This window comes from Camelus ferus, chromosome 4 (genome assembly GCF_009834535.1).
Source record: "Camelus ferus isolate YT-003-E chromosome 4, BCGSAC_Cfer_1.0, whole genome shotgun sequence".
NCBI lineage: Eukaryota > Metazoa > Chordata > Mammalia > Artiodactyla > Camelidae > Camelus > Camelus ferus.
The window spans coordinates 75607167-75633145 of NC_045699.1; the positions used below are offsets into that span (position 1 = coordinate 75607167).

Sequence of the window (25979 nt, forward strand, 5' to 3'; positions counted from 1 at the left end):
TGGAAGGTCTGTATGTGGTGAGAAACAATTTTATTTGTTTGAATTTGTTAGAAAGTGAATGAGTTACAAAACATTTCTCTGGTTTGGGTGAGGGGGGTGATGGGTCATGAGTGCTTTTAATTTGGTAGTTAATTGTGAGAATGAAATCCTGGAGAGCATACTGACTGCTTTCTCTTTTACTCTTCATTAGAGTGAGATAATAAGGCTGGATACAGTGTTTTGACAAATCCTTCTGAAGCAGAGGACCAGGATGATGAAGATAAGGCTTAAGTGATGTGTTTGAATTTGAATTTCCAGATAGTCCTCTCTTACCATGTTATGACATCCAAGCGTCTGTTACTCAGAGGTAAGCATGGATATCATGTCGTAGAAAAAATATGTTAGCGTAGTTTTCTTAGGGTAGCAGGACCTAAAAACCCTTTTTAAAAAGCAGATGAAGGTGAGTGGTTTGTAAGTCTCCATGAACCCCACTTAATGAAATTTTCTGCAAAAGATAAATTATATGTACTGGGGATCAAATTAATAGCACAGTATAAACTGTCCTCAACAGAACAGTGCCAAGGCAAATTATGACCCCAGAGCCCAAAGTGCTGAAGTTGTCATTCACTGGAATTTTACAGAATAGTTGGTCCCTTTAAGGCTTCAGTCACTAAATCTTTGGAAAAAAGTCCTAGAAGCTCCCAACATGCCACAGTAGTGACAGTATCCCTTCTCATGTAGGATAAGGAAAAGCATTAATTATTGTCCCTGGAGACTTTATATATCATTATATTTGCTTAGATCCGGTCTTTTCTGCATTATTAAGCCACCGTGCCCTTGTGCCCAGTCTCTTGGGGTATACACACAGAATAATCCTCTGCTGTGTGTTAACAAATGTTCTTAATAAATAACATCCTTTTCATTTTATGAAGCTATGGAAGTGTGTATGTCATTATAAACAGTGAAATTTTTTTTAGTGATGGAAATCATAAAATTACATTGCCGTGCGTACATAAGGAATGTCACAAATCACTTGAAGTTAGTTAATTCCAAAAGAGATGAGGATTGGGGTGGTATGAAAGGAAATGTGGTATTAAAAGTGGGTATTTACTTTTGCCAGGGGAGGAGGCGGGATGGAAAACATATAATCAGTCCTCTTAAACTGGGATACAGATTTGCCTCAGTGATTACAGCAGGACATATTTGGAGTTAGAACTTAAATTGTGTCCAGAGCTGACTGAATAGGACTTAACCAGTTTCCATTAGCGGGGAGAGCAATGAAGAGAGCATTTGATGAATCTTATTAAGATGTTCCTCCTAGGAGGAGGGTATAGCTCAAGCAGTAGAGCACCTGCCTAATAAGCATGAGGTCCCATGTTCAATCCCTGGTATCTCCTCTTACAAAATAAAAAAGAAAAGCTGTTCCTCTTGCATTCTAAAAATCAGACAGCCTTTTCTAGATTCTCTCTTAAAGCTAGATGAGTCCAAAGTTATTCCCACTGAAAGTATAAACTTCTCACCTTAGAAAGATATCATTGGTCAGTAATGGTCTGGTGACAGGACTCCTGTTACGGTTTTCTCAGGATGGTAATCAGTTATTGGGAGCACCTGTAATTTTGCCAAAAACTTGAGCCACTATCAATTTTATTTTGTAGGCTGCAAAACTAGTTATTGCTTTCTAATGTGCTTTTAAAAAATTGAAAATGTCATCTTGTATATTCCACTGCAGTTTTCCAAATATGGAAATTGTCAGTTGCAGACGCAGTTTTACAGGCAAATTTCAGCAAGTCTCTGTTCTATTGCTCCAAAGACCTGGAAGCCTTTAATCTCAAAAGCAAAGAGCTATTATATTTGGCTGAATTTACAAGTGAATTTCAGACTCTGCTTGGCTCCTCTGTGAAATGGTTAAATCCCAGTGATGTGACTCTGGAGAAATACTGATGAGCAGTCTGATACCACGTGTACAGTGTATTGTTAACTCTGTACATAATTGTTTAAACACAGCTATTCCTGTTTTAAAAAAAAAAAGACATTATTATGTATGAAAATCTCTCTCTGCTTTAGACTCCCCTTGGAAGACTTACAAGCTTGTCTTTTTTTTTTTTTTTTTTTTTTCATGGAATTGCTTAAGTGTTTTAAATATACAAAGGCTACTTTGGAATAAGTTTGTTTTTACTTGAAACTTTTTTTTTTTTTTAAGGAAAAAAATTACATCAGAGCCTCATCCATTAACTTTTTTCAAATAAAGTCTTGATGACAGAGGCAGTTAAGTCAGGTCATCAAAATTGAAAAGGTGATTTGAGAGAACATTTTGTTTTGTTTAGAGAATGTATGCTAATGGTCAGGTATATGAAGTTGGATACAAATTCAAATTAAAACCACATCTATAAGTAACAATTGTATAAACTTTATATTTTGTAACTTAAAAGTTATGAAATTAGTTTTCATGCCTTAAGTGGATTGCTTATGTATTTTTATTGTCTTAAAGAAAACTCAAGAGCTCTTTTTTATCTACTAAATAGAATATTGACAATTATTCTAAGTTGAAGTTTGCTTAAAATGTATATAAACTGGCCTTTTCTGAATTGTATTTTTAACTTCTACTTTAATTTTATAAGTAAATTTTATGCCTTTCTGATAATTTTACCAAAAAATGTCCTGAAAAGGCAATAAAACTGTTCAGCAAATGAGAAAATTTAAGTGACTTTTGTGCTGTGAATTCCTAAAATATATGATTTTTTTACTACTTTTCTAAAAAGACAAAATTTCTAAAATTATATTTCTGTCAGTATAAATCAAATCTGTCTATATAAATCAAAGCAAACTGGAGATTTCAGAGGAAATACTCCTATCCTGTCCTAGGAGTTCTAGACTTGGATTGTATAATCTCAACTCTCAGGACTGTGTGCATATGCGTAGGTGATCATTCCTCAGCAATGCTGCAGGAATTCTGTGCATCAGAGAGTTGCAAAGGACAATTATGGCTCAGGGAATTTTATCCAAAAGCTCCTATTTTATCACTCAGCAGATGCTGGATGAAGACTTACAGTACCTAGAAACTAGAAAAATCTAAATGGCTAAATTCTGCTTATTTTGGGTATTAAAAAAAAATAACAGGATGTGTATGAATTTAACTTGGATACCAGTGGCTTCTAAGCTACCATAGTGAAAAATAAAGGAGTCAACACAAAGAACATCTTCGGTTCATTAATGTAACAAGTTATATTGGAAGTGATAAACAGAATGGTAGTCAGGGGTAGGATAGGGAACACAGCATAGACTAGGATAAATAGGTTGGTCAGTGTTATCATAGAGGGAAAACAGCAAGAGTGGTAAAGACTGGAATAAAGGATGCAGAAATAGAGTTGGGATTTTATTATATGTAGATAATTAGAATGAGAAAGGGCAGAATTTATGGCATAAGCTAAAAAGACAGGGATACTTAGAGGAGAAAAAATTGAGAAGCAACTGTCAAGGGCAAGGAAAACATCTATTTCAACTGCAGGTAAAAATAATTATGTAAGAAAGCTGCACACAAAAGTGTCCAATTATGATACAAAAAAGGTGAAGATAAAAGTTCCAAAACAAAACCCCATAACCCAAAACAACTTGTTAGTTCTACCAAAAAAAAACCAAAACAAAACAAAACAAAATATCAAACAGTACAAAGTGGGTAGGTTTAAGAAATCTGGACTTTTGAGAAAAGTTCAGCCACATTTAATTATATCATTCTTTTTTCTGGCCTCTTAGATAAGGGGGTCAGCAAGCTATTACCTAAAGCCAGTCAGCTGCTTTTACATTTTTAAGTGCTTGGGGGAAAATATTTTATGTCACAAAAACCTTTTATGAAATTATACTGGTACATAGCCATTCCCATTCATTTACATGTGGAGAACAGAGTAGTTAAGAGTATATGAAGGTATGCATTCCTTGGCATATTGCAAATCACAGGCAGTTATAAGTTTAGATAGTGTTTTCAAATACCATTATCTATTGCTATAGGGATTCATCTTATGTTTTGCTTATTACTGTAAACATCACAAAAAGAAAAGTGGATGCCAAATGTCAGATATGGTGCAGGAATGCGTTATTGAATTAGATGGTAAAGTATGGCTTATTATGCACTGACAAAATAGCTGTTAAAAGAAAAGCATTTATGTTGGTTTTATCAGATTAAGCACTTACTATTTCAAAACCACACAAAAATAATAGTCAGGAAAAGTAGAACATTTAAATAGCATATCTCATCACAGCAGAACTTCTTCATAAAAATAATAAATATCAGAATGACCAGGACCAAAATAAGTTTTCAATGGCTCATCTGATAAGCAGATAAAGAAGGCCATTTACCAATGTTGAGTTTATTGGGTTTGACAGCAGCAGCTGAAGAAAAATGTTGAGAGAAAGTAAATTTAAGATAGTCTTTCAGAATAGTAAAGGAGTTGAGGACAGCGGGAGCACCAACAGTCAATTAAAACAAGCAAATTATTTCAACTGGGTTGACTTAATTGCTAAGGTGACAGGTATTACTAATACTTGTATGTTGTTTTGAGAAACCAGTAACAAGCTGGAAGTACCTAAAGTCTGGGTCTTTATAATAGTCTGTATGGAACCACTATAGGTAACAATTATTTTTTCAGTAGTTGAGGAAACACAAATTTAGTGCAACCTAAATTAGAATCTTCTAAGATGTGCTACAACTGGTGGTAGAAAAAGTGTGTGGAATCAGACAAATTTACAAAACTAGAAAATACAACATGTTTAATGTCATTGGTTATTTACTGTATTAGTCATCTGCAGATGCTATGCAGAAAATATGTGAATCATGTGTTATTGTACTAATGTCAGTGGTGACACTAACTCAGTCATGAATGTGAAAATCATCGGTTTCATGAATTTTACCAGGAACAGAAGCTGAATAGGTATTTGCTCTACTGCACTGCAGTTAATGGCATAGTGAAGCTTTAGTATGCTTTTTTTGAGACCAAGATTAAAATTTTCCTGAAAAAGAATTATCCTCAATAAGTATTACAGAATGATTCTGTATATTGATTTTGCTGCAGATTTGGTCATGTTTCTTAATTAATTCAACCTATAGTCACATGATAAACTAGCATACATACAACATTTAATGTTGCATTTGTGTCTGATTTCAATTGTTACAACTTACTCATGAAGTAAAACAAATAAAGCACTATGAGCAGAGGTGACCTAAGAAAAGATGCACAACTGTCTGACCTTGAGTTGTTTCCTTAATGGAGAGGAGGTAAATAATTTGTGAAGTGCTTAGTGAGATTATGAGTAGACAAAACCTGAATTCTTTCACCTTATCAGTATTTTCCACTAAATAGTTAATTTTCAAATGCTGAGGTACATATACAAACTCCAAGGGAACAAATACAGGGAGCAAATGATGTATATAAGATACTCCTGGGAGAATATAAAATTTCAGAGGCCCATCAAGAATCACAGACTCTTTTGCCACATTGTGGTGAAGGAGAAAAGACACTGAAGTTTAGGAGTAATTCTTATATTTAGATGAAATACCATTAAGACTTTCTATTTATTTGACCTGATTCCTACGTTGCAGTAGAGTAACGCTTGGATATTGTTTGTTTTCTACTTTGTTTTGACTGGTAAAAAAGCTAAAAACGAGGTTAAGGAGATGGAATAGGTTTCTTGATAACAAAGCTATGCTTAAGGATCACCTACCGACATGAAAAAAAAAGACAGGAAAATAGGGACGGTGGCATGAAATTTTACACAGAGAAACAAAGAGCCTACACTGGGTGGGGTACCAGAAAGAGAGGGGAAAGCATTGACAAGAGATTCAAAACAGGTCAACAGAATTTGATTCCTGAAAGGGAATGACAGAAGTACCATACAGCCTATATGTCTATATCACTCAGGGAGACAGAAGAAAATAAACAAACTGAGTGATGGTATTGCTTGAAATACTTAACATAGTGATCTCACTAAATTCTTATAATAAATGCTATTAAATCACATACTATATTTATCATTTTAAATAACTCTTTTCAAGTTCAAATCTATCAGACATAGAATTCAAAACCAACCACATGTGGAAAAAGAGAGATTGGTATCAGGCTCTTAAAACTATCTGAAAAACAATAAAGTGAGAGGAACAATTCTACCCTACTGTTACACTTAATGAAAGCTGTATTAATGAAAACAATGGAATGCTGGCAAAGGGATAATGGACATAATAGAATAGATCAAGATACAGAGACAGTACAACCAACATTTCTGACAAAATGAATAAAGCAACTTAAGGGAAAAAGAATTACTTCTCAATAAATACACCTGAAGCAATTGGCATCTATAAGGAAAAAAAAAGAAACGACACAAAACTCTCATACCTTTTTACAAATGAACACTCACTCCTTCACCCCTACCAAATAAGACATCATACATTCTAAAACATTTTTTGTTTCCCAACTTGAGTCCTTCACTTCTAAATTCCAAAAAGTGCAAATAAAATTCACATTTTTAAAACACAGCCATTGTTTTATTTTAAAGGAATTAAAAACAGACTGTAGCTGGAAATAAGAACTTATTTTGCTCTATTCTTTTTGGCCTCAACAAGTAATTACACATCAGTAATGTCTTTTCTTACGACACAAATAAAGGAGAGAAACAAAAACGAGGTAGAATTAAGATGTTAAGAAGCCTTGAAGCACCAAAATATTTCAAAGGTATCAGGAGGAGGAAAAAAAGAATAGAGGAAGTTAGGGGGGAAAAATCAGAAGAAATATGATAATTTGCCTTTCTCAAGTTTTATTTGCCTCAGTTTAGAAAAAAACTGGCTTAGAAAACTATCTTCTGTATTGTAGTCTCAGTAAACGTTAATGGGAAGAGGACACAGGCACTGTCTGCAGAAACTGAGCTTAAAACATCACCTTTAAAACATCACCTTTAGGAGTTAGCATTTCAAAACTTTCTGAGGTGACAAAAGTTGATACAAAAGAAGGTACAGGATCTAGGAAGGTCCAGGAGGCAGTGACATTACATAAAAATGTTCTGTGTTGCTGTCATAACTCTTGCTGCTCAGGGTAAGACAGGTGTAGCCAAAGGGGTTACAGGAGGAAAATATGTTGTGGTACCTGAATCTTGTTTTAGGTTATTTTGGTTCACTTTCAAAATGGGGTTATCTTCTACAGGGGGTGTCAGAAATATATTTTCAAAATCTGTTTCCTCCTCAAACTCTTCTTCTTCTTCGCCTTCCTCATGCTTGATATCTGAGCTCCGGGCTTTTTTTGATGCCAGTTCTTCTTGAACAATATCCTCACTCTTTCTACCCAGACCTACTTTTTGCTGCCGTCGCTGTCGCTTCTCCAGTATCCGGCCCCTTATCCTACTTCCTTGACGCCGAGGCTTTTCCAGCTACAATTATACACAGACAAGCAGAAAGGAGTTGTGGATCAGTGGTCAGGCCTGAACTTCCTGCTCTGCCTGATCTCCTTCCCCTGTGCATGACCTCCATCCCCTCACCTCCAGAAGTGTGTGGATCCGTTGTAGGTCTGGAGGCTGCCCAGCCTGCAAAATCTGCCTGATGCTATGGTTCTCATCCAGGGTCACCTCAAGTAGATCTCCCTCCAACATGAGCTCCTCCAGGGGAACTCTAGTTGCCTCAGGCAAATCCAGTACCGGGCCAGTCAACTGTGGCAATAGTGAGGACAGCAACTCCAGGTCTGGGGTTGTGGAGACAGGCTGGATTAGAGGCAGTTCCTGTTCTTATAGTCAACACCTTAACAGAGCTCAGGCCCACTCTACTCTGGTCAACAGCCTACATACACCTACACCTACCTCTCTTATCTGAGCCCTGCCCAGGGGCTACCTTCTCAGGACTGCTTATACTGTCTCTGTTCTCCAGCAATCCTTGGACCTGCCATGGGGAGCAAGAAAAAGGATGATGGTAGTACCAGGCCCTATTCTTCCCCAAACCCCAAACTTGTGATTCTCCACTTTCTGCAACAGGAAGGCAATCACAGACTAATATAATAGGGCTGTCTAAGGATGTGGACAAAATGAATGGGGAATCGAGGCTAAACTAAGGAGACTGAATAGCAGAGAAAAGAGGGCTGAATCCTAAATACGGATATGGAGATGAGATAAAAATTTAAGGATAAGAGCTAGGGGTGGGCTGCTAACCTTAGTCATGTCCCTGCCACTGCCTTCTCTGAGAGGGCCAGAAGCAGGGGCTGAAAGGTAGGAAAGGGGCTCCTCGGGCCTGGGTTCATACTGCAACCGCTGGCGAAGCTCCGCCAGCTGTCCCAACAGAGCAGTCACATCCTCAGAGGCCAGAGCCTGCCTGGCACGGCCTTGCCAGCTGATAGCCCTCTCTGTGAGGCACTGCAGGGCCTCGCCCTCAGGCAGCCGCACAGGCAGTCTCTGCAGCGCTACCAGCAGTGCCAGGATGGTCTCCAGGCGCGGACGCCGTGAGCGCATGCACAGTGGACACAAGAATTTGGTGTCCCATTCCCACCAGGCCAGAAGAGATGATGAGGTGGCACTGGGCCTCAGGGAGCTGATGAGGCGGGGTACGGACACACATCGCCCATGGAACCAGTCCTGACACAGGTCACACTGCAGAGCTCCCACCCCATCTGGCACCTGCCCACACACACAAATGGAGGTTGCAGAGGAAGCTGTGGTTGATAATGCCAGTGGACTGGGCTTGGCAGAGTTGGTGCGACGCAGCTGCAGGATTCCCTCCTTCTCCTTTTGTTCCCCTTCCAGGAAAGCCACAATCTGCCATGCCCAGGACAGAAGGAGAGTAGATTAGAAGTGTAGTCCCTACCTATCCTGGTGTCATTTACACCCTAAGCCAGGAGTACTGAGGCTCAGGAAGCAGCTGGTCACCTATGGTGACACAGCTCAGGTGTTTATCAGCAGGTTCTTCACCCTCTCTCTGCCCAAGCTCCTTACCACAGAGCCTGGATCCCTGAGATCCTGTGCAGACAGTCCCAGCAGCTCTGTATCAGATCTGTACAACCCCAGCTCCTTCTCCATCCACTGGGTGCGCTTGGTCCTGTCTGAGCCAGTGTCTGCACATGGGCAGAGCACCTGAGGCAGGCAGACAGAGGGGGAATGGCCATGATTCCCCTGCTTCACATTTCCTCTCCTCCTGTCCCAGCATCCCTCAAACCCGCATGCTCTCATATGAGTCATCTCACAATAGCCAGGCCAGGGACATAAGAGGTTATGGGTCAGGGTCCTAGGCCTCACCTCCAGCAACGTGTACCATGAATTCTTTTTCAGGAAAGTCTTGGAGGCCTTCTCTCTCCAGGAGTGCGCTTTTATTACCTGCAACTCTAGCTGTCTCAGTTCCTCCAACCCCACAGGTAGGTCTCGGCCCACAGCTACCAGACCCTCTAAGTCATCCAGGCATGGGTAGTGGTCACCATTCTGGCATGGATGCAAGAAAAAGGTCAGGTGATTAGTGTCAACAACTGCTATGTGTAGACATAGTCAGTAATGTTGAGTGTCATGCTGTATAACCATGAGAAACTCCTTTTCTCCCAGAAGTACTTTTCCTACTGCAGGAAGAAAGACAGCCACTTAACAGGCCACTTAGTCTTTCTGGTTTGGTTTGTCTGGCCCTGTTCCATGTTGACACTCTCTGGTCTAGGCCCATAAATACATTTCTCCTTCTACTGTTCTAATGCTGGTATCCTTAGCTCCTTCATGACTCCCTCCAACCTGCTGCTTTCACTTTCTGGTATAACCCAACTGAGATGTCTAAGATAAAAACTGTCTGTCTTCTAACTGCGAGTCAGCAGAAGGAAAGAAACAAGGTCCTCACCTGGATCTCATCCACATCAGCAATCCAAGCCTGTGCCTTGGTCAGAGCCTCTTTGAGTGCCTGGATGTTAGGCAGGTGAACAGGGATGTTTTCTGCCTCATGAATGATAGCTTCCAGTGTAGCTGGTGAATGCTTCTGCCTAAGAATGTTGGGGAAAAAATGAATATATCATTAAATATTAATGAGTATACACCTTTTTCAGGCTGCATCCTAGATTTTTTACCAAAATCACAAGCAACAAAAAGTCTGACAGAGTAAGTGAGAAACAACTCCCCAATTTTGAGCAACTCTCTAAACACGGTAGGAGACATGTGAGTCTGTTAGAAGTCATGCCTGGTATCTCTGATCCATGAACTAGCTCAGCCCAGGAGTACTTCCTCAATCACTGCCTTTAAACAGCAGAAGTATATGTATGGGACTAGACAACATGTCTAGCACATGCCTAAGTGGCAGTCTGGTGTGAGGTTAACACACTGGAGTCAAACTCCAAGGACTAGAGTCACAGTACGTTTGAAGAAAGGATGGGTCCCACCTGGCTTCCAAGCAAAAGTGAGCCTTTTCTTCCCAGTGTTCTGCAACGGTCAGCAGCTCCTGAAGCTCAGCCCGGGCCTTGTCCACAGAAGGGCTGGAAGCTACTTTGGCACCTGTAACTAACAGCCCTTGCATGATGACCAGAGAGCCCCTTGGAGCTGAAGGAGCCAGTGCTTGCTTTACTTCATCTAGCCACTGTGCTTGCTCCATCTGTTGCTGGAGTTGCTGGGCTTCAGGTACCTCCACACCCAGCTGCTGTCCCTTCTCTAACAGGGACCGCAGTAGTCCCAGACTAGTAGGCAATGAGGCCAGGGCCTCCCGGGCCTCAGCTTGGTAGGCCTCCACCTGTTGCAGGAAATTCTGCAGAGGTACAGTAAAAAGAAAAGATTTTTTAGTCATCTATATACTCTTATCATCCAGGTTTGATCTCCTCATTTTCTTTCTTAGGTGTATGTTGTTGATTTCCATTTAATTTCAGCCATATTCTAGGACATAATCTAGTTGACACCAATAAAAGCACTTTACTTACCACAAATATGCTTCTCCTTTAATTATCTGAAATTTACTTTTCCAAGTTTACATTAACGCCATCTTATTTACCTTCTAGAAAGCTTCTTGAGACTCTGAAGTCCAAAAAAATCCTTCCTACACCCCTCTATGTGGCCCTCTGCTTAGTATCTATATTAGCTTCTATTTGGAAGGATATCTGTTTATACAAGTTATCAGAATAGACAGTACTGGATTAGCTATCTCCATAGCCTCTGAGAAAGATGTATTATAAGGAGCTATGTAAAATAATCACTTTTCATGCTTACATGGTATCTCAGTTTTGCTAGTATCTGATGTTAACAAGGATTTCATGCCAGGTAACTCCTCACCTTGACATCCCCAATCTGATGCATGGCACAGGGGAGGCTGGCCATCTGCTCAAGAAGGACCTGTAGCTCAGTTAGTGTCAGTTGTGGAGTTTTAATCCTGCAGGACTCAGAGAAAAAGGATTGACTCAGTGAACCTACTAAGCTATACTTCATGCATTCTAAAAAATACATCATCCTTATTCCTATTCCATGTTATAGAAATGACCTCAAAAGTTATTTTCAAAGTTCTAGGACTCTGAACCTATAAGTTAAGATAAAAGAAAAGACCTGAGGAAAAAAATGCGACAATGAATGTATGTATTTTCACGTATAACTGAAAAATTGTGCTCTACACTGGAAATTGACACAACATTGTAAACTGACTATAACTCAATAAAAAAAAAAAAAGAAAAGAAAAAAAGACCTGAAGACATTTTACAGTTGATAGAAACTGTTAAGTAACAGACTGAAGATACCAAAGAGAGAATCCAAGTTTTTGAGGAAATTTAATAGTATGGTGTCTACGGTGAGTATCATTAGTCAGTAAAATAAAAATAAATACAGATTTCTTTTTGACAGAACAAAAATGTGAGATGGCCTCTGGATAATATTCAGTTAAGACATAAGGAGACCAATATGAAAAGTGAGAAGGCAAAAAAGTATACTGTCAACAGGATATGAGTAGTAGCTTTCACAATAAAGCTAAAGATAATAAACCTATTAATTATAACTGAAATTAAGTATCAGCATTTAAAAATACATGGACAAATTAAGAAGCCAGGAGTGTTGCGTGATGACACATGAGTTAAATAATAATAGATACTCTCTAGAAAAGGGAAAAATAAGAACTGTTCAGTGTGTCATAAGTGAAACAGCTGCAAGTGATGGTAACTCCTACAATGTACTGTTGGCTATAAACTGTCTATATGGGAAAGAACTGAAGAGGCCATCAAGTTAGATTGTTGAGAAACCAAGACAGATTAAGTATTAAAACCCAAAGGCATTGAATATGAGTATCCCTGCTCAAGATAGGAAAGTTCTTTATTTTCTTTGAAGTAGACAAAGGAAAAATGATATAAAGTTAATTCACCACAACTATCTTTAATTTCCAAAAAAATTCTTTTAAGTTAAAAACAAGTATGACTTTGACATTGTCATTAATAGCTCCTCCTTAGTTTACCTAAAATTTACAAAGTGTATATATATAATCATTCAGTTGATTTTTCAGTCAAAAGCAGATGTATATCTGTTATCACATACTTTTGGCAACCAATAGGTAAACAGAATGTGAGGGTTTTCTAACCTCTAAAATTTTATCCATCTACCTAGCCAAGAATAAACTTTGTGGAAATTCTGATGGTTGAATACTTTCATGAAATTTGCTAACAGTAGGGCAAGAGTGCAATTTTTCTGTGGCATCTTTATTCCCATTGTCATTCATGATGAAATTGTGAACTACATCTTGGTTGAAACTGTCCACTTTCAACAGTTTCTTGTTTCATTACATAGTTTTCATGTCTTGATAATGTCTCACTATAATTTACCCTGTGCTGAATCCATCCTTCTTCAACTACGTTACCTATGGAAATATTGGTCACCAATATATATAACACATTATATATACAATGACATAGACCATATTAGCTATGCAGAGTCTTTATTTATGGTGTACCCATTTCTTTTTACCAATTTTTACATACTACCATCCTTCTTGAGTTTTTCTGTAACATACCTGACCTCCTGGCCATTGACCAGAGCCAATACTTGGGAGACACAAGCCTCTGCTTCCTTCAAGCAGTCCGTCAATTGCTTAAGCAGCTCATTGTTAGGAAACCTTCCCTCACAGGCCTCAGACTGCAGTGCCCTTAGCTCTTCAAAGCCTGGAGACAGAGTTAAAATTATAAGAGGTAGGCAGTGTCATGTCCAGGTGGAGAAGACAGGTTGGGAGTGCTGAAGAAAAAGAAAGAGTTTACCCCAGGGTTCTTACACCTCTTAGCACTTACTCCGCTTCCGCCCATCCTCCACTTCCAAGGCCACTCGCACTTTGTTGGCCCAGGTGTCAAAGGATTCAGCCCGAATCTTCAGCTTATGGAGCATCGCAGGGAGTTCATCCAAAGTGTACCGATATCTGGAGGAAGGGGACACAGAAAAGCACATCATCTGGCACAGCTCTATAACCTCTTCAGTGTCCTCCAAGCAGGCTTATGCTTACCGTAGGTACTGCCGGCTACTGGAGCACTTGCAGAGATCATTGATATGGGAAAGGCAGACAAGGCTGTCTGGGCAGTCATAGCAGGCCAGGGCTGACAGGAAGCAGGTGGTCTTGCACTTGATACACTGGCGCTCATCATCTGGGAGCAGCTCGAAAGCCTCTCGCTCAGCCTCCGTGATGCCCTGGGGGTGTTCAACCCACATATACTGTAAAGACTAGGAGCAGGATTGTGGACACCCCACCTCAGCCAACAGTGAGCCCTGCTGTGAGCTCAACCTTGTAAGAACAGCTGTAGAGAAATCGGAAGAAAAAAATATAAACAGATATAGTCTCTTTCAAATTCAAAATGTGTGACTTAGAGATAAGGCACAGAATGCTTATTCAATTTCTGTCTATGTTTCCCATCCATATAGTCTGTTATACTGAATCCCAAAGTCCTGCTCCTCACTACCCACCTTGTCCAATAGAGCCTTTCGTAAACGTCGCTCCTCCTGCACCATGATGAACATCTCTTTGTGTACAGCCACAGCCAAATTTAGGTCCAACTTCTCTGGAAAGGCAGCCATCTTGCATATGAGTTCCTCATGAGAAAAGACACAGTAGCGCCGAAGTCTGCGGTAGTGTTCAATGCACTGGCGTCCAACAGGTAGCTGCAAGTAGTTCAAAACCGTATGTGGCCACCTAGAGACGACGGTGCTGAGTTTCTCCAATAACTGCTATGTATATTCTTAATGTCTTTCTATCTGCAAATCTACCACATTCTAGACTCACCCAGTCAGCAGTGCAAAAATTGACAGCCTCAGCAAAATTGTAGCCTTGGTTAAAGCCACTGTGGTAAGCACGAGGGAAAGTGATGACAAATTCTCCGGCACATTGGTTTGTGCGCACAACCTAAAAAGAAGAGACAAGAGGGGTTGCCTTACAGGAGAAAATGACAATGTAATGGTTAAAAGTGACAGTCAGAGAAAAGCATGTAGAAAAATAATGCACAATGCAAGAACAAACACACGACTCATTCATATATGCATGAAGACAATTCTTAATTTCTTCAATAAAGAGAGAAATGTAAATTTAAAATGCTGGAAATTATATCATCACAAATGATGGAAGGTAAAACAAATTTTTGCCTGTCTAGTAAAACAATGATTAAGTTGGCAAAAAGTGTCCAAGCATTTTCAAAACCCTGCAATAAAATCACAAACTACAAAAACTAGTGTGAAAACCAAACCAAAAAAAACCCCCAAAAACAAAGAAAAAGAAAATTTTATTTTCATAAGAGTGCACTATGGTATCATCACTTCTCTGCTTATAGCTCCTCCACCTACCTCAATAGCTACCTTGAGAATAGCAGTTTCAGTTTAAGATTCCAGCGCAGCTTGCTGGTTGCCATGGAAAACAATGTAAATATTGTTTTAAAAAAACTGAAGTGGTGTGTTTTCAACTTATCAGATGTCTTCCTAAAAAAAGCAGCTCAAAGATCTGACCTCATTTTATCTGTCTGAGAATTTTTCCAAAATAGAAGTGGCTTCCCAAGCTCCATTTATTGAAAGTATGTTAAGGAAAATGTATTAGGCATAGCCACGAATGAGAAAAGAGACTAAGCACAAAATAAGAAATTTTACATGCCTGGCAAGGAAAAGTCGGAGAAAAGAGATAATGTGGGAAATAAGGGCACTGAAAAGCTGCCACTTGTTTCTCAGAATTGAGAAGGTTACATGCACGCTAAGAAAAGAACTGTGAAGACCATAAGGCTCCCACCTCTGGCTGACTTCTAGGCTCCATTCAAGCAAGAGTTGGAGAGCTTTCACTAAAAATGGGCCCCCAAACGAGAGCCAGCCTAGGAAGATTTCTCTCTCTTTCTCTCTTTTTCTTTTGGTTTATAGAAATCTCATTACTCGATAAACACCATGCTAACAGAATGGAGAAAAAGAATAGACTTTACAATATTACTTCAAGTCCATTAAAAGATGCTCAACATTATTAGTCATTATGGAGATGCAGATCAAAAAAACCGTATGAGGCACTATTTCTTACACCTGATTGCCAGAATAATTTTTTAAAGGAAAATAACAAGATTGACAAGGATGTGAAGAAACAAGAATCTCACTGGAAGGGAGGAAGTAAACTGGTGAATCCGCAATGGAAAACAGTGGACATTCCTTAAAATGTTAAACATTGAACTACATGATTCAGCATTTCCGTTTCTGGTTATATAACCTAAAGAACTAAAAGCAAGGACTCAAACAGACATTTGTATAGAAGTGTTGAAAGCAGCATTATTCATGATAGCCAAAAGCTGGAAACAACCTTAATGTCTAATAAAAGACAAACTGATAAACAAAATGTGATATACACATACAACGGAATATTTTTCAGCCGAAAAACAATGAAGCATTGACACATGCTACAGTATGGATAAATCTTGAAATTTAAGTAAGTGAAAGAAGGTAAGACACAAAAAGCCTCATACTTATTCACAAGAAATATCCAGAATAGGTAAATCCACAAAAATCAAAAATAAGTCTGTGGTTCAGGGACTAGAAGGAGAAAGTGAATAGAGACTGACTTGGTGCATTCAGAATTTCTTTTTGGGGGTGATGAAAATGTTTTGAAATTAGGTACAGATGGTATTTTGACAACACTGTGAATGTAGTAACCCACTAATTCACTTTATAATGGTTAGTTTTTATTACGTCAATATTGTCTCAAAACGTGTCCCCCTACAAAAAATTTTTCTTCAGGAAAGTCAGTAAACACCCACTACCTCCACAAGAAGCAGCAATAGCAAATACAAAAATATACAAGTTGAGAAGAATTATAATTAAACTGAAAAAGTCACTGGCTGGTTTCAATAGATTTGGGCAGGCAAAACAATAAATAATGGAAGTCCCATAAGAAGAGGCGAGGAATAAAGGGGTGGGAAGAATATTTGAAGAAATTAATGGCTGAACAATTCCCAAACTTTAGACAAAGATTTACACATCGCAAAATTAAAATCTCTAAGTAGAATAAATTTTAAGAGACACAAGTATGATCAAACTGTCAAAAACTGAGGACAAAGAGAATCTTGAGAGCAGCAACAGAGAAGCAATTCATCATATACAACAAATCCTCAAAAAAAAATTGTCAGGAGATTTCTCATCAGAAATCAGGGTTGCCAGAAGGCAAAGGGATAACATATTTAAAGTGATGAAAGAGAAAAGAATGAATGAGAAATAAAGATATTCTAGAAAATCAAAAGCTGAGGGGGCTTGCCTCTTGGAGTTATGCTCTGTAAGAAATTAAATGACACTAGATATAACTAGAATGCATACAAAGTAAGAACACTGAAAAAGGCATCTATCTATACTGGCAAGTATAAAAATCCATATTGCATTTTTTATGTCACCTATTTTCTCTACAAATGAAAAGTGCATAAAAGAATTATAAAACCACATTAAAGGCAAACAATGAACACAACAGTAATCTGTCATAATAATAACATAAATGAAGACAAACAGACAGACAGAGCTACACAGCAAACAAGTTTTTTTAAAACTTAGTAATGAAGGTTAGTTCGTATTTAAGTCAAACCAAATTGTTAAAAATTAAAGTAAAAATTTTAGTCTCCAAGGTAAGCATTAAGAAAATAATTAAAACATGAACAACAAAGAAGGGCAATAACTAGAATTAAACTAAAATCAATCAATTAATCACAAATGAGGAAATAAAAGTAGAATTGAGGAACAAAAAATACAGCACATGCACAAAAGGAACAAATAATAGAAGTAAACTTTACACACTGACAATTAGATTAACTTTAAAATTAAACTTTCACAAAGCAAAGAATAGCAGAAAGAATAAATTTAATTCATGTATAAGTTATTTAGAAGAAAATTGCCTACCTATGAAGACACAAATAGGCTAAAAGTAATAGAATGGAAAAATATATTCCAGGTAGGGATGACTGCAGTAATAATAGACAAAATAAGAGAAAAGGAAAACAATAGATAATCAACAAAACCAAAAGCTAGGTCCTAGAAATGATTAACAAAATTGACAACCCTTTAGCTAGAGTGACAAAAAGAGAGAAGATTCCAATTAGAATCAGAAATGAAACTGGAGTTATTTCTACCAACTTTACAGAAAAAGGATAGTGAGAGAATTCAAAGAACAATTGTACATCAGGAAGTTAGATAACCTAGATAAAATGCAGATTCTAGTCCTGAGTAGGGGAAAAAAATAAGCAAGAATCATGTAGCAAGACAAATGTTATAACTAGATAGCTGAATAATTTCATTATAAACAATATTCAAGGCTTATCTTTTTCTATGAGACTATACTGACATTAAGAAAGAAAGAAAAAAGTTCAGGTAAGACCTTGCCAAGTCCATTTTATGCAGATAGAAAAACTGAGGCAGACAGACATAAAGGCTCATAAATGTTCTACAGAGGTTAATCCAAATCTAATAGAAGTACAAATGAAAAAATGTGTAGTCTTGCTGAGATACGGAGTGTGCTACTTTACATCCTACAAATTGCTAGCTTCCGATCTTTTGTAAAATTGGCTAATATAAATTAATCCTGGAAACTCTCAAGTCTGAGATCACGTCTTCCACCTCTATTTAGGCTTTATAAAATTGTAATTTTTACAACATAATGTTAACAAAAAAACCAGTCTTAAACTAGGATGCAGAATAAAAAGCCAGAAATCACATTTTAAGTTTTACACTGTTAATTATCTAATCCATCTTTTCTCTTCCCCTTAAGGATGCCCTATCCTAGTCATTTATATAGGATTGCAGCTTAACAGCAGCATGTAAAGGGAGAGATGTGATGCTAAACCTAGTCTCCACATTATAATGCATATAACTATCTCCTCCAAAGCCAAGTTCTTCTTCATTTACTCCCCACTAGGTCAGATATTAAATCTGTCCGTTATTTCCAGGTACTCACTGGCACACCGTAAGACATAAGGGTGTTGGGATTCATAAGGGTGACAAGCTGGTGTAGAAGGTCAGGCTGGCTATCAAACAGCTCAGGTGTTAGCCTCTTCATGACCTCCTCCAAATGCTCTGCTGCCAGTGAAGGTACACCATACCAGGTCTTCGGCTCACCCCTGCTCAGGTAAAGACAGCACATACAAATTCTGGGAATACCCTTGCTTATGGAAGGAGTCTTGATACCCATACCAGCCATTTGGACCCCACTCACCAGTGTAGGTAGTTAATGGAGTAACTCCAGTGATCCTCAATATGCCAACAAAATGCTGAGAATACCATGCCCACATAAAGCCAGGGAACTTTCATGCCTGAGATGTCTGCATTAATGTGGCAGAGAACAGACTGATCCAACACCGGCATCACATTTAGGTTCCAACCACTGGCTGCATATTCCTGTCAGGGCAGGGATTTGGCAGAGTAAGGAGCAGGATTAGACTGAAAAACATAAAATACAATACGAAGACAACTGTGTTCACAGGGAATGCTGTTTGCTCTACTTTGGGAATGTAAACCTACTAGTCACAGGCCCTCAGGAAGTCCCTTGTGATATCTGAACAAAAACATTTTTCTGGGGAAAGAAACTAACTCAAAATATTAATTATCCATAATCCACATTAACATTCAGCTGCTCCTGAAACTAATACTCTTCATAAGTGTTCTTTAAAGTCCTTTATCTCTAACTCCAGGCATTCTGTCAGGACTCTAATTAAAATTTATAGACAACAATATTCAGTATTAGTTCTCAGGTTATTTACATCTTCTAAATATTATTATGATACTTTTCTTTTACATGTCTTTGTATTATTTATCAAAAGAAAAACAAACAAAAAAAACAAAACAAACAAACAAAAAAACCACCACAAAATATGTTATGCTCTCTTGGTCTTACCCAGATCTTAGAACTATAACTGGGTATTTGTCATAGGATATTGCAGACTCTCTCTTACTTCCAAACTACTGAACTATTAACACTTTTTACCCCATCTCATTTTTTTCTGTGTTATCTTTTAGGACCTAAGTTATTAACATATTTTGGGGTAGTATCAAAAAACTGCTGACTGCGGAAAGACATCAGTGAAATCTCAGGAGGAAACCAATGGCCCATCCCTTCACAGAAACACTAAAAAAAACCGGCAAAAATTTGCAGATTCATTTTATCACAACTCTCAATAATAGTCAAAGGTTTACGTAACCAAACCAAAACACAACACAATCATGAAACAAACAAACAAAACAACTGTAGACGTAGCAGAAAAGCTTAGTGATATTTTAACTCACCTTTGTCCACCACCCACCCTGTGGCCCAGTGGTAATCTTGAAAACAGCAGCCTATATTGCCCAAGTGGGTTCTTGGTTCCAGAAAAGAACACAGACCTTGTTCTTAAAGGAATGTGTTTTGACTTGTTTGGGGATATACTGAAGATCTGATGCAGAAGGTTTATCTTAATTTTGCTTAACTCAGAACTATCTCAGAGTTAAGAATTAGCTATGGAGGGTATTTGTTGAAAATACTAAAAAGTAAATGAATCAAACAAACCCTCCTAGAGTAAAGAATAGCAGTAACACAGACACCACAATACACCTTGGACAAAAAACTGGGACTAAGATGATTTGGACAAAAACAGTTTTAAAGTTTTATATTCCAAGGAAACTAGAAGGGCACAAGTAAGGAACAAACTCAGGAAAAGTCACTAAAGTTTCAACTCTCATTGCTCTTCAAGTTATGAGCAAGCAGAAAGTGAAAAGTTGTAGGAAGAAATGAAAATAACCCATATAAGCACTGAAAGGTCATACACAGAGCCAACCTGCAAAGAATGAAAGAGTATTCAGAATTCTGACAAAAAATTCACTTTGCAAAATTGTTTAGAAAAGTCACTTAAAACAATGAAATACCACCCCAAGAAGCAGCATCAATAAACTAAGAGGGAAATGAGAATCTGATTTTCAGAGCGGTTACATTAAAATATTCAAAATGTCCTGTTAAATTATGATGTGTGCAAAATAAACCCAGAAAGCATGAACCATTCAATGAAAGTTTAAAAAAAAAAAAAAAAAAAAGACAAAATGTCACTGACAGAGTAGAGACACTGGACTTCCTAGATAAAAGCTTTCACTATCTTAAATATGCCCCCAAAGCTAAAGGAGACCATAGACAAAAGAATTAAAGGAAACCAGGAGAACAATGTCTCCTTAAACAGAGACTGAAAAGAGAAAGAAAGAAAATGTTCTCAAACAGAAATTCTAGGGCTGTAAAGTATAATCCACTGAAGTAAAAAATTCACATGAGTTCAAAAGATCTGAAAGGCAGAATTAAATGTCAGTAAACTGCATATTTTTCATTAGAAACTAAAGGGACTGTAGGCAGTAGGATTACATAGTGAAAATCACAAAAGGAAAAAATAAGATAAGTCAAGAATTCTATAACTGGTAAAACTATCCTTCAAATATTAAGGATAAGCTTACAGTCTTAAACAAAAACCAAGGGATCTGCATTATGAGAAATAAGAGTTATTCACAGAGATTCAAAAATCGCTAGAGGCAACTCAAAGTTCTATGAGAAAATATGACAGAGATAACTACATATGTAAATGTAAAAGCCAGTACTATTTCACTATTGATTTGCAACTTTTTTTACCTAGTGATATAAATATTAATGTATAAAACAATAATTATACATCTACATTAATGGGGACACAATTCATAAATAACATAACAACCTAGGGATAGAAAAGACTCTGTATAGGAATAACACTTTTGTACATTATTGAAACTAAGATGGTATTAACTCAACCTAGTGTAATATATTAGCTATATAAAGTAACCACTAAAAAAAAAAGCTAACAAATATACAAAAGGAAATTATACACTAAGGAAAAAATCGAATAATCAAATACAAAATAAAAGAGCAATGGTAAGTAACAAAGGAGAAAAATAATTTAAAATTAAACATAAAATGAAGATGTGGGAATTGGGAAGAAAAATTATCTAAGAGAAAACAGAACTGAATTCTTTATTATCAGTAAATACTCTAAGTGTACATAGATTAAACTCTCCAACCTAAAGGCAGAGATTGGCAGAGTAAGGAAAAAGACATGGTGTATTATAAAGTGAGTCCTGGAGAGACTCAGATCAAAGCCCAAAATATAAACAGGTTAAAAGGAAAAAAACATGAAAAACTTACTGCAAGCACTGGTAACAAAGTAAGAGATAGGGTGATTACATTAGTATCAGAAAAGATAGCCTAAGAATTATTCAAGACCAAAAGATGTTATACATAAATATGGTCAATCAATCAAGAAGATAAAATAATTACATATACACCTAAAAACTTGCTTCAGTATAAATCAGAACTGAAGGAACAAATAAACAATTCTACAATAGTAACTGCAGTGTTTAATATTGCATTGTGGATAGAACATTAGAGCAGATATCCATATGAAAATAGGAAATTTGAACAATACTGTAACCAAACTGCACCAAGGCAGACACAGACTACTCCATCCAACAACAGCAGAATTCATATTCTTCACAAGAATAAAACAGAACATTTCTGAGAATAAAACATGTTAAGCCACAAAACAAATTTCAATAAACTGTAAACAAATTGAAATAATAAAATCTCTTCTCACCATAATGGAACAAAACTAGAGATCAGTAACAAAAGAAACTGGAAATTTTACAAATATGTGAAAACTAAACTAGATAGACACTTTTAAAAATCATAGGTCCAAAATGAAATGACAAACGAAAAATATTTTGAGACAAATGAGTAACACAACTGGAAAAGTTTAGCTAGCCTAAGAAAAAAATAGAAGATTCAAATGAGTAAACTGAGAAATGAAAATGGGTACCTTACTATAAACCACACAGAAAAAAGGGCTGAAGAGAACAGTACAACTGAATGCCAATAAATCATATAATCTAGGTAAAAATGAACCAAAATACTAAACACAGACAACCTCCCCAAAGTGACTCCAGAAACAAAAAATCAGAAGACTGATAGATAAAAGATTTAATCAGTAATCTAAAAAGCTCTGAACAAAGAAATGCTCAGAATCTGATTATCTCATTGGTGGATTCTACCAAATGTTTAAAGAAGAATCATACCAAGCTGACTCAAATTTTTTGGGAAAAAACAAACAAAACAAAACAAGATACTTCAGCAAAATACTAACAAACCAAGTTCAGTTGCTTATTAAAAGGACTATACATCATGATCCAGTGAAACTGTCCCAGAAATGCAGGATGGTTCAAATATAAAAAGCAGTCAATGTAATACACCATATAAATAGAATAAAAGGGGAAAAAATTCATGATTCTGGATCAGAGATGCATTTAACAATTGTCAACATCCTTTCATAATAAATATTCTCAAAAATCTCAGATTAAATGAGACCTTTCTCAACCTACTAAAAAGCACCTGTGAAAAACTATAGCTTACATCATACTTAATGATGAAAGACTGAAAATTTCCCCCTAAGATTATGAACAGGAGGATGCCCACTTTTGCCACTTCCATTCAAAGCTGTACTATAAATTTCAGTAAAAAAAAAAAAAAAAATTAGGCAGAAAATTTTAAAAATAATAAGGAAATGAAAGGTAGATGTGTAATTATATTTGCATATCACATGCTCTAATACATAGAAAATCCTAATGAATTTATCCAGAAAGAACTGGGCTAATAAAGGAATTCAGCAAAGCTGCAGAATACACAAATACAAAGCTCAGTTGTGTTTATACCAGGAACAAAATCTGAATAGGAAATTTTAAAAACAAGTCCATTAATAACAGAATTATAAAGCAGAAAATATTAGGAATATATTTAACCAAAGAGATGAAAAACTTGTACAATGAGAATTACAAAGCACTGTTGACAAAATTAAAGAAGACAAAGACAATTACAGGTCAGAAGGCTTAATATCATCAACACAGCAAAGTTACTCAAATTCAACCCCAATAAAAATCCCGATTACCTTCTTAGCAGTAATGGAAAGACAATCTTAACACTTATATAAAATTGCAGGTGATCCCAAACAACCAAACAGTCTTGAAAAGGAAGAACAAAGCTGGAAGTCTCATACTGCCTGACTCAAAACTGACCATGAAGCTTTCATAATCAAAGCAGTGTTGTACTGCCACAAAGACAGACATACAAACCAATGCAACATAAAAGCCTAGAAATAAATCCTTGTGGTCTTTGGCAGAGTGTCAACATCAAGACCATTCAATGGGAAATGACAATCTCTTCAACAAACTGGGCACTGGGAAAATAATATCCACAGGCAAGAGAATGCAGTCAGACAGTTACATCATACACAAAAATTAACTCCCAACAGATCCAAACAGACCTAAGTAAGTGTTAAAACTGTAAGACTCTTCATGAAAAATCCAGAGGAAAATCTTCATGACATTGGCTCTGGTAATGATTTTCTGGATACAATACCAAAAGTATAGACAACAAAAAAGAAAATCGATATAAAGGAACTCCATTAAAACTAAAGCTTTTGTGCATGAAAGAATACTATGAAGAGTGAAAATAACAACCTACAGGATAGGAGAAAACGTGTGCAATCCCCATTATCTAATAAGGAACTAACACTCAGAATATATAAGTATCTCTTACAACTCAGTAAAACAACAATGTAATTTAAAAATGAGCAAAGAAATTTTTTTTAAAACACCTTTATGGTGGTATGGTTCCTGTACAGTAAACATCACATATTTCAGATGTACAATATGATGAATTTTGATAGTTGTATAGATCTTTAAAACCACCACTACAATCAAGAGGGCTAACATTTCCATCACTCCCCAAGAGGGGCAAATTTCCAATTCCCAATTTATCCCTCCCTACCCCTTTTCCGCTCTGGTAACCATAACTTTGTTCTCTATGTCTGTGAGTCTATTTCTGTTTTGTAAGTAAGTTCATTTCTGTCCTATTTTTTAGGTTCCACATATCAGTGATGATATACCATGGTATTTTTCTTTCTCTGTCTTGTTTACTTCACTTAGAATGATGAACTCCAGGTCCATCCATGTTGCTACAAATGGCATTATTTCATTCTTTTTTAATGGCTGAATAGTACTCCATTGCATAAATATACCACAACTTCTTTATCCAGTTATCTGTTGATGGACATTTAGGTTGCTTCCATGTCTTGGCTATTGTAAATAGTGCTGCTGTGAACATAGGGGTGCATGTATCTTTTCAAATTATATTCTTCTCCGGGTATCTGCCCTGGAGTGGGATTGCTGGATCATATGGTAAGTCTATTTTTAGTTTTTTTTAAGGAATCTCCATACTGTTTTCCATAGTGGCTGCACCAATTTACATTCCCACCAGTAGTGTAGGAGGGTTCCCTTTTCTTCACACCTTCTCCAGCATGTATAGTTTGTAGACTTTTTAATGATGGCCATTCTGGCTGGTGTGAAGTGATATCTCATTGTAGTTTTGATTTGCATTTCTCTAACAATTAGTGACGCTCAGCATCTTTTCATGTGTTTGTTGGCCATCTGGATGTCTTCTTTGGAGAGATGTCTTTTTAGGTCTTCTGCCCATTTTTTGATTAGGTTGCTTGCTTTTTGGTATTGAGATGTATAAAGTGTTTGTATATTTTGGAAATTACTCCCTTGGTCACATCATCTGCAAGTATTTTCCCCCATTCTGTAGGGTCTTTTTGTTTAGTTGGTTATCTTTAGTTGTGCAAAAGTTTTAAGTTTAGTTAGATCCCATTTGTTTACTTTTGCTTACATTTCCATTACTCCAGGAGCTGGTTCAAAAATATACTGCTGTGATTTATATCCAAGAGTGTTCTGCCTATGTTTTCCACTAGGAGTTTAATAATATCTGGTCTTATATTTAGGTCTTTAACCCATTTTGAGTTTATTTTCATATATGGTGCTAGAAAAAGTTCTGATCTCTTCCTTTGACAGCTAGCTGTCCAGTTTTCCCAGTACCGTTTATTGAAGAGACTGTCTTTATATTCTTAACTTCCTGAGCAAAGGATCTGAACAGACATTTCCCAAAAGGAAATATACAAATGGCCAGAAAGCAAATGAAAATATTGAAAACATCACTAATAACTAGGGAAATGCAATCAAAACCATGAGATATTTCACATCCATTAACATACTTATTATTAAAGCAGTAGAAAATAAGTGTTTTAAAGGATGTGGAGACACTGAAACCATCTGGTAGGAATGTAAAATGGCACAACCACTATGAAAAATAATACGGTTGCTCCTCAAAGGATTAAAATTTGTTTCAAGAATTCCAAATCTGGGTATACTATACCCAGAAAAATAGAAACATGGTCTTTTATAGATATTTATACACCTATATTCACAGCAGCATTATTCAATATAGCCAAAATTCAAATGAAATCCAAATGGCCATCAACCAATGAAGAGATTACTGAAATGTGGCATACACCTATAATGAAATATTATTTTCTCTTAAAAAGAAAGGAAATTATGACACATGCTACAACATACAAACCTTGAGGTTTTAAACTGAAAACAAGTGAGTGGCCAAGATGGCAGAGTAGAAGGATGCTCTTAGCTCACCCTCTCTCACGAATACATCAAGAGAG

At 36.9% G+C, this 25979-nt stretch overlaps 1 protein-coding gene across 7 annotated transcripts in view; it reads right to left on the minus strand.

Annotated features, from left to right (window-relative positions):
• Nucleotides 1-4112: 4112 nt before the first annotated feature.
• The window catches only part of LOC102523369 (lysine-specific demethylase 5D), a 44786-nt gene continuing 22919 nt past the window's right edge, over nucleotides 4113-25979 (minus strand). For 3 of the 7 annotated variants that reach the window (XM_032479080.1, XM_032479078.1, XM_032479082.1), the window contains 15 exons: nucleotides 18599-18780; nucleotides 18341-18503; nucleotides 14177-14296; nucleotides 13861-14055; nucleotides 13406-13587; nucleotides 13197-13321; nucleotides 12926-13073; nucleotides 11215-11311; nucleotides 10338-10696; nucleotides 9806-9944; nucleotides 8929-9408; nucleotides 8152-8751; nucleotides 7807-7885; nucleotides 7492-7691; nucleotides 4113-7383 (listed from right to left, as the gene is read on the minus strand). In XM_032479080.1, the coding sequence (XP_032334971.1) occupies nucleotides 7048-7383; nucleotides 7492-7691; nucleotides 7807-7885; nucleotides 8152-8751; nucleotides 8929-9408; nucleotides 9806-9944; nucleotides 10338-10696; nucleotides 11215-11311; nucleotides 12926-13073; nucleotides 13197-13321; nucleotides 13406-13587; nucleotides 13861-14055; nucleotides 14177-14296; nucleotides 18341-18503; nucleotides 18599-18780 (3405 nt within the window). In that variant the 3' untranslated portion in view covers nucleotides 4113-7047. Of the gene's footprint in view, nucleotides 7384-7491; nucleotides 7692-7806; nucleotides 7886-8151; nucleotides 8752-8928; nucleotides 9409-9805; nucleotides 9945-10337; nucleotides 10697-11214; nucleotides 11312-12925; nucleotides 13074-13196; nucleotides 13322-13405; nucleotides 13588-13860; nucleotides 14056-14176; nucleotides 14297-18340; nucleotides 18504-18598; nucleotides 18781-25979 lie in introns of those variants that run through there. The other 4 variants (XM_032479084.1, XM_032479079.1, XM_032479083.1 and 1 more) reach the window with 3 other exon arrangements.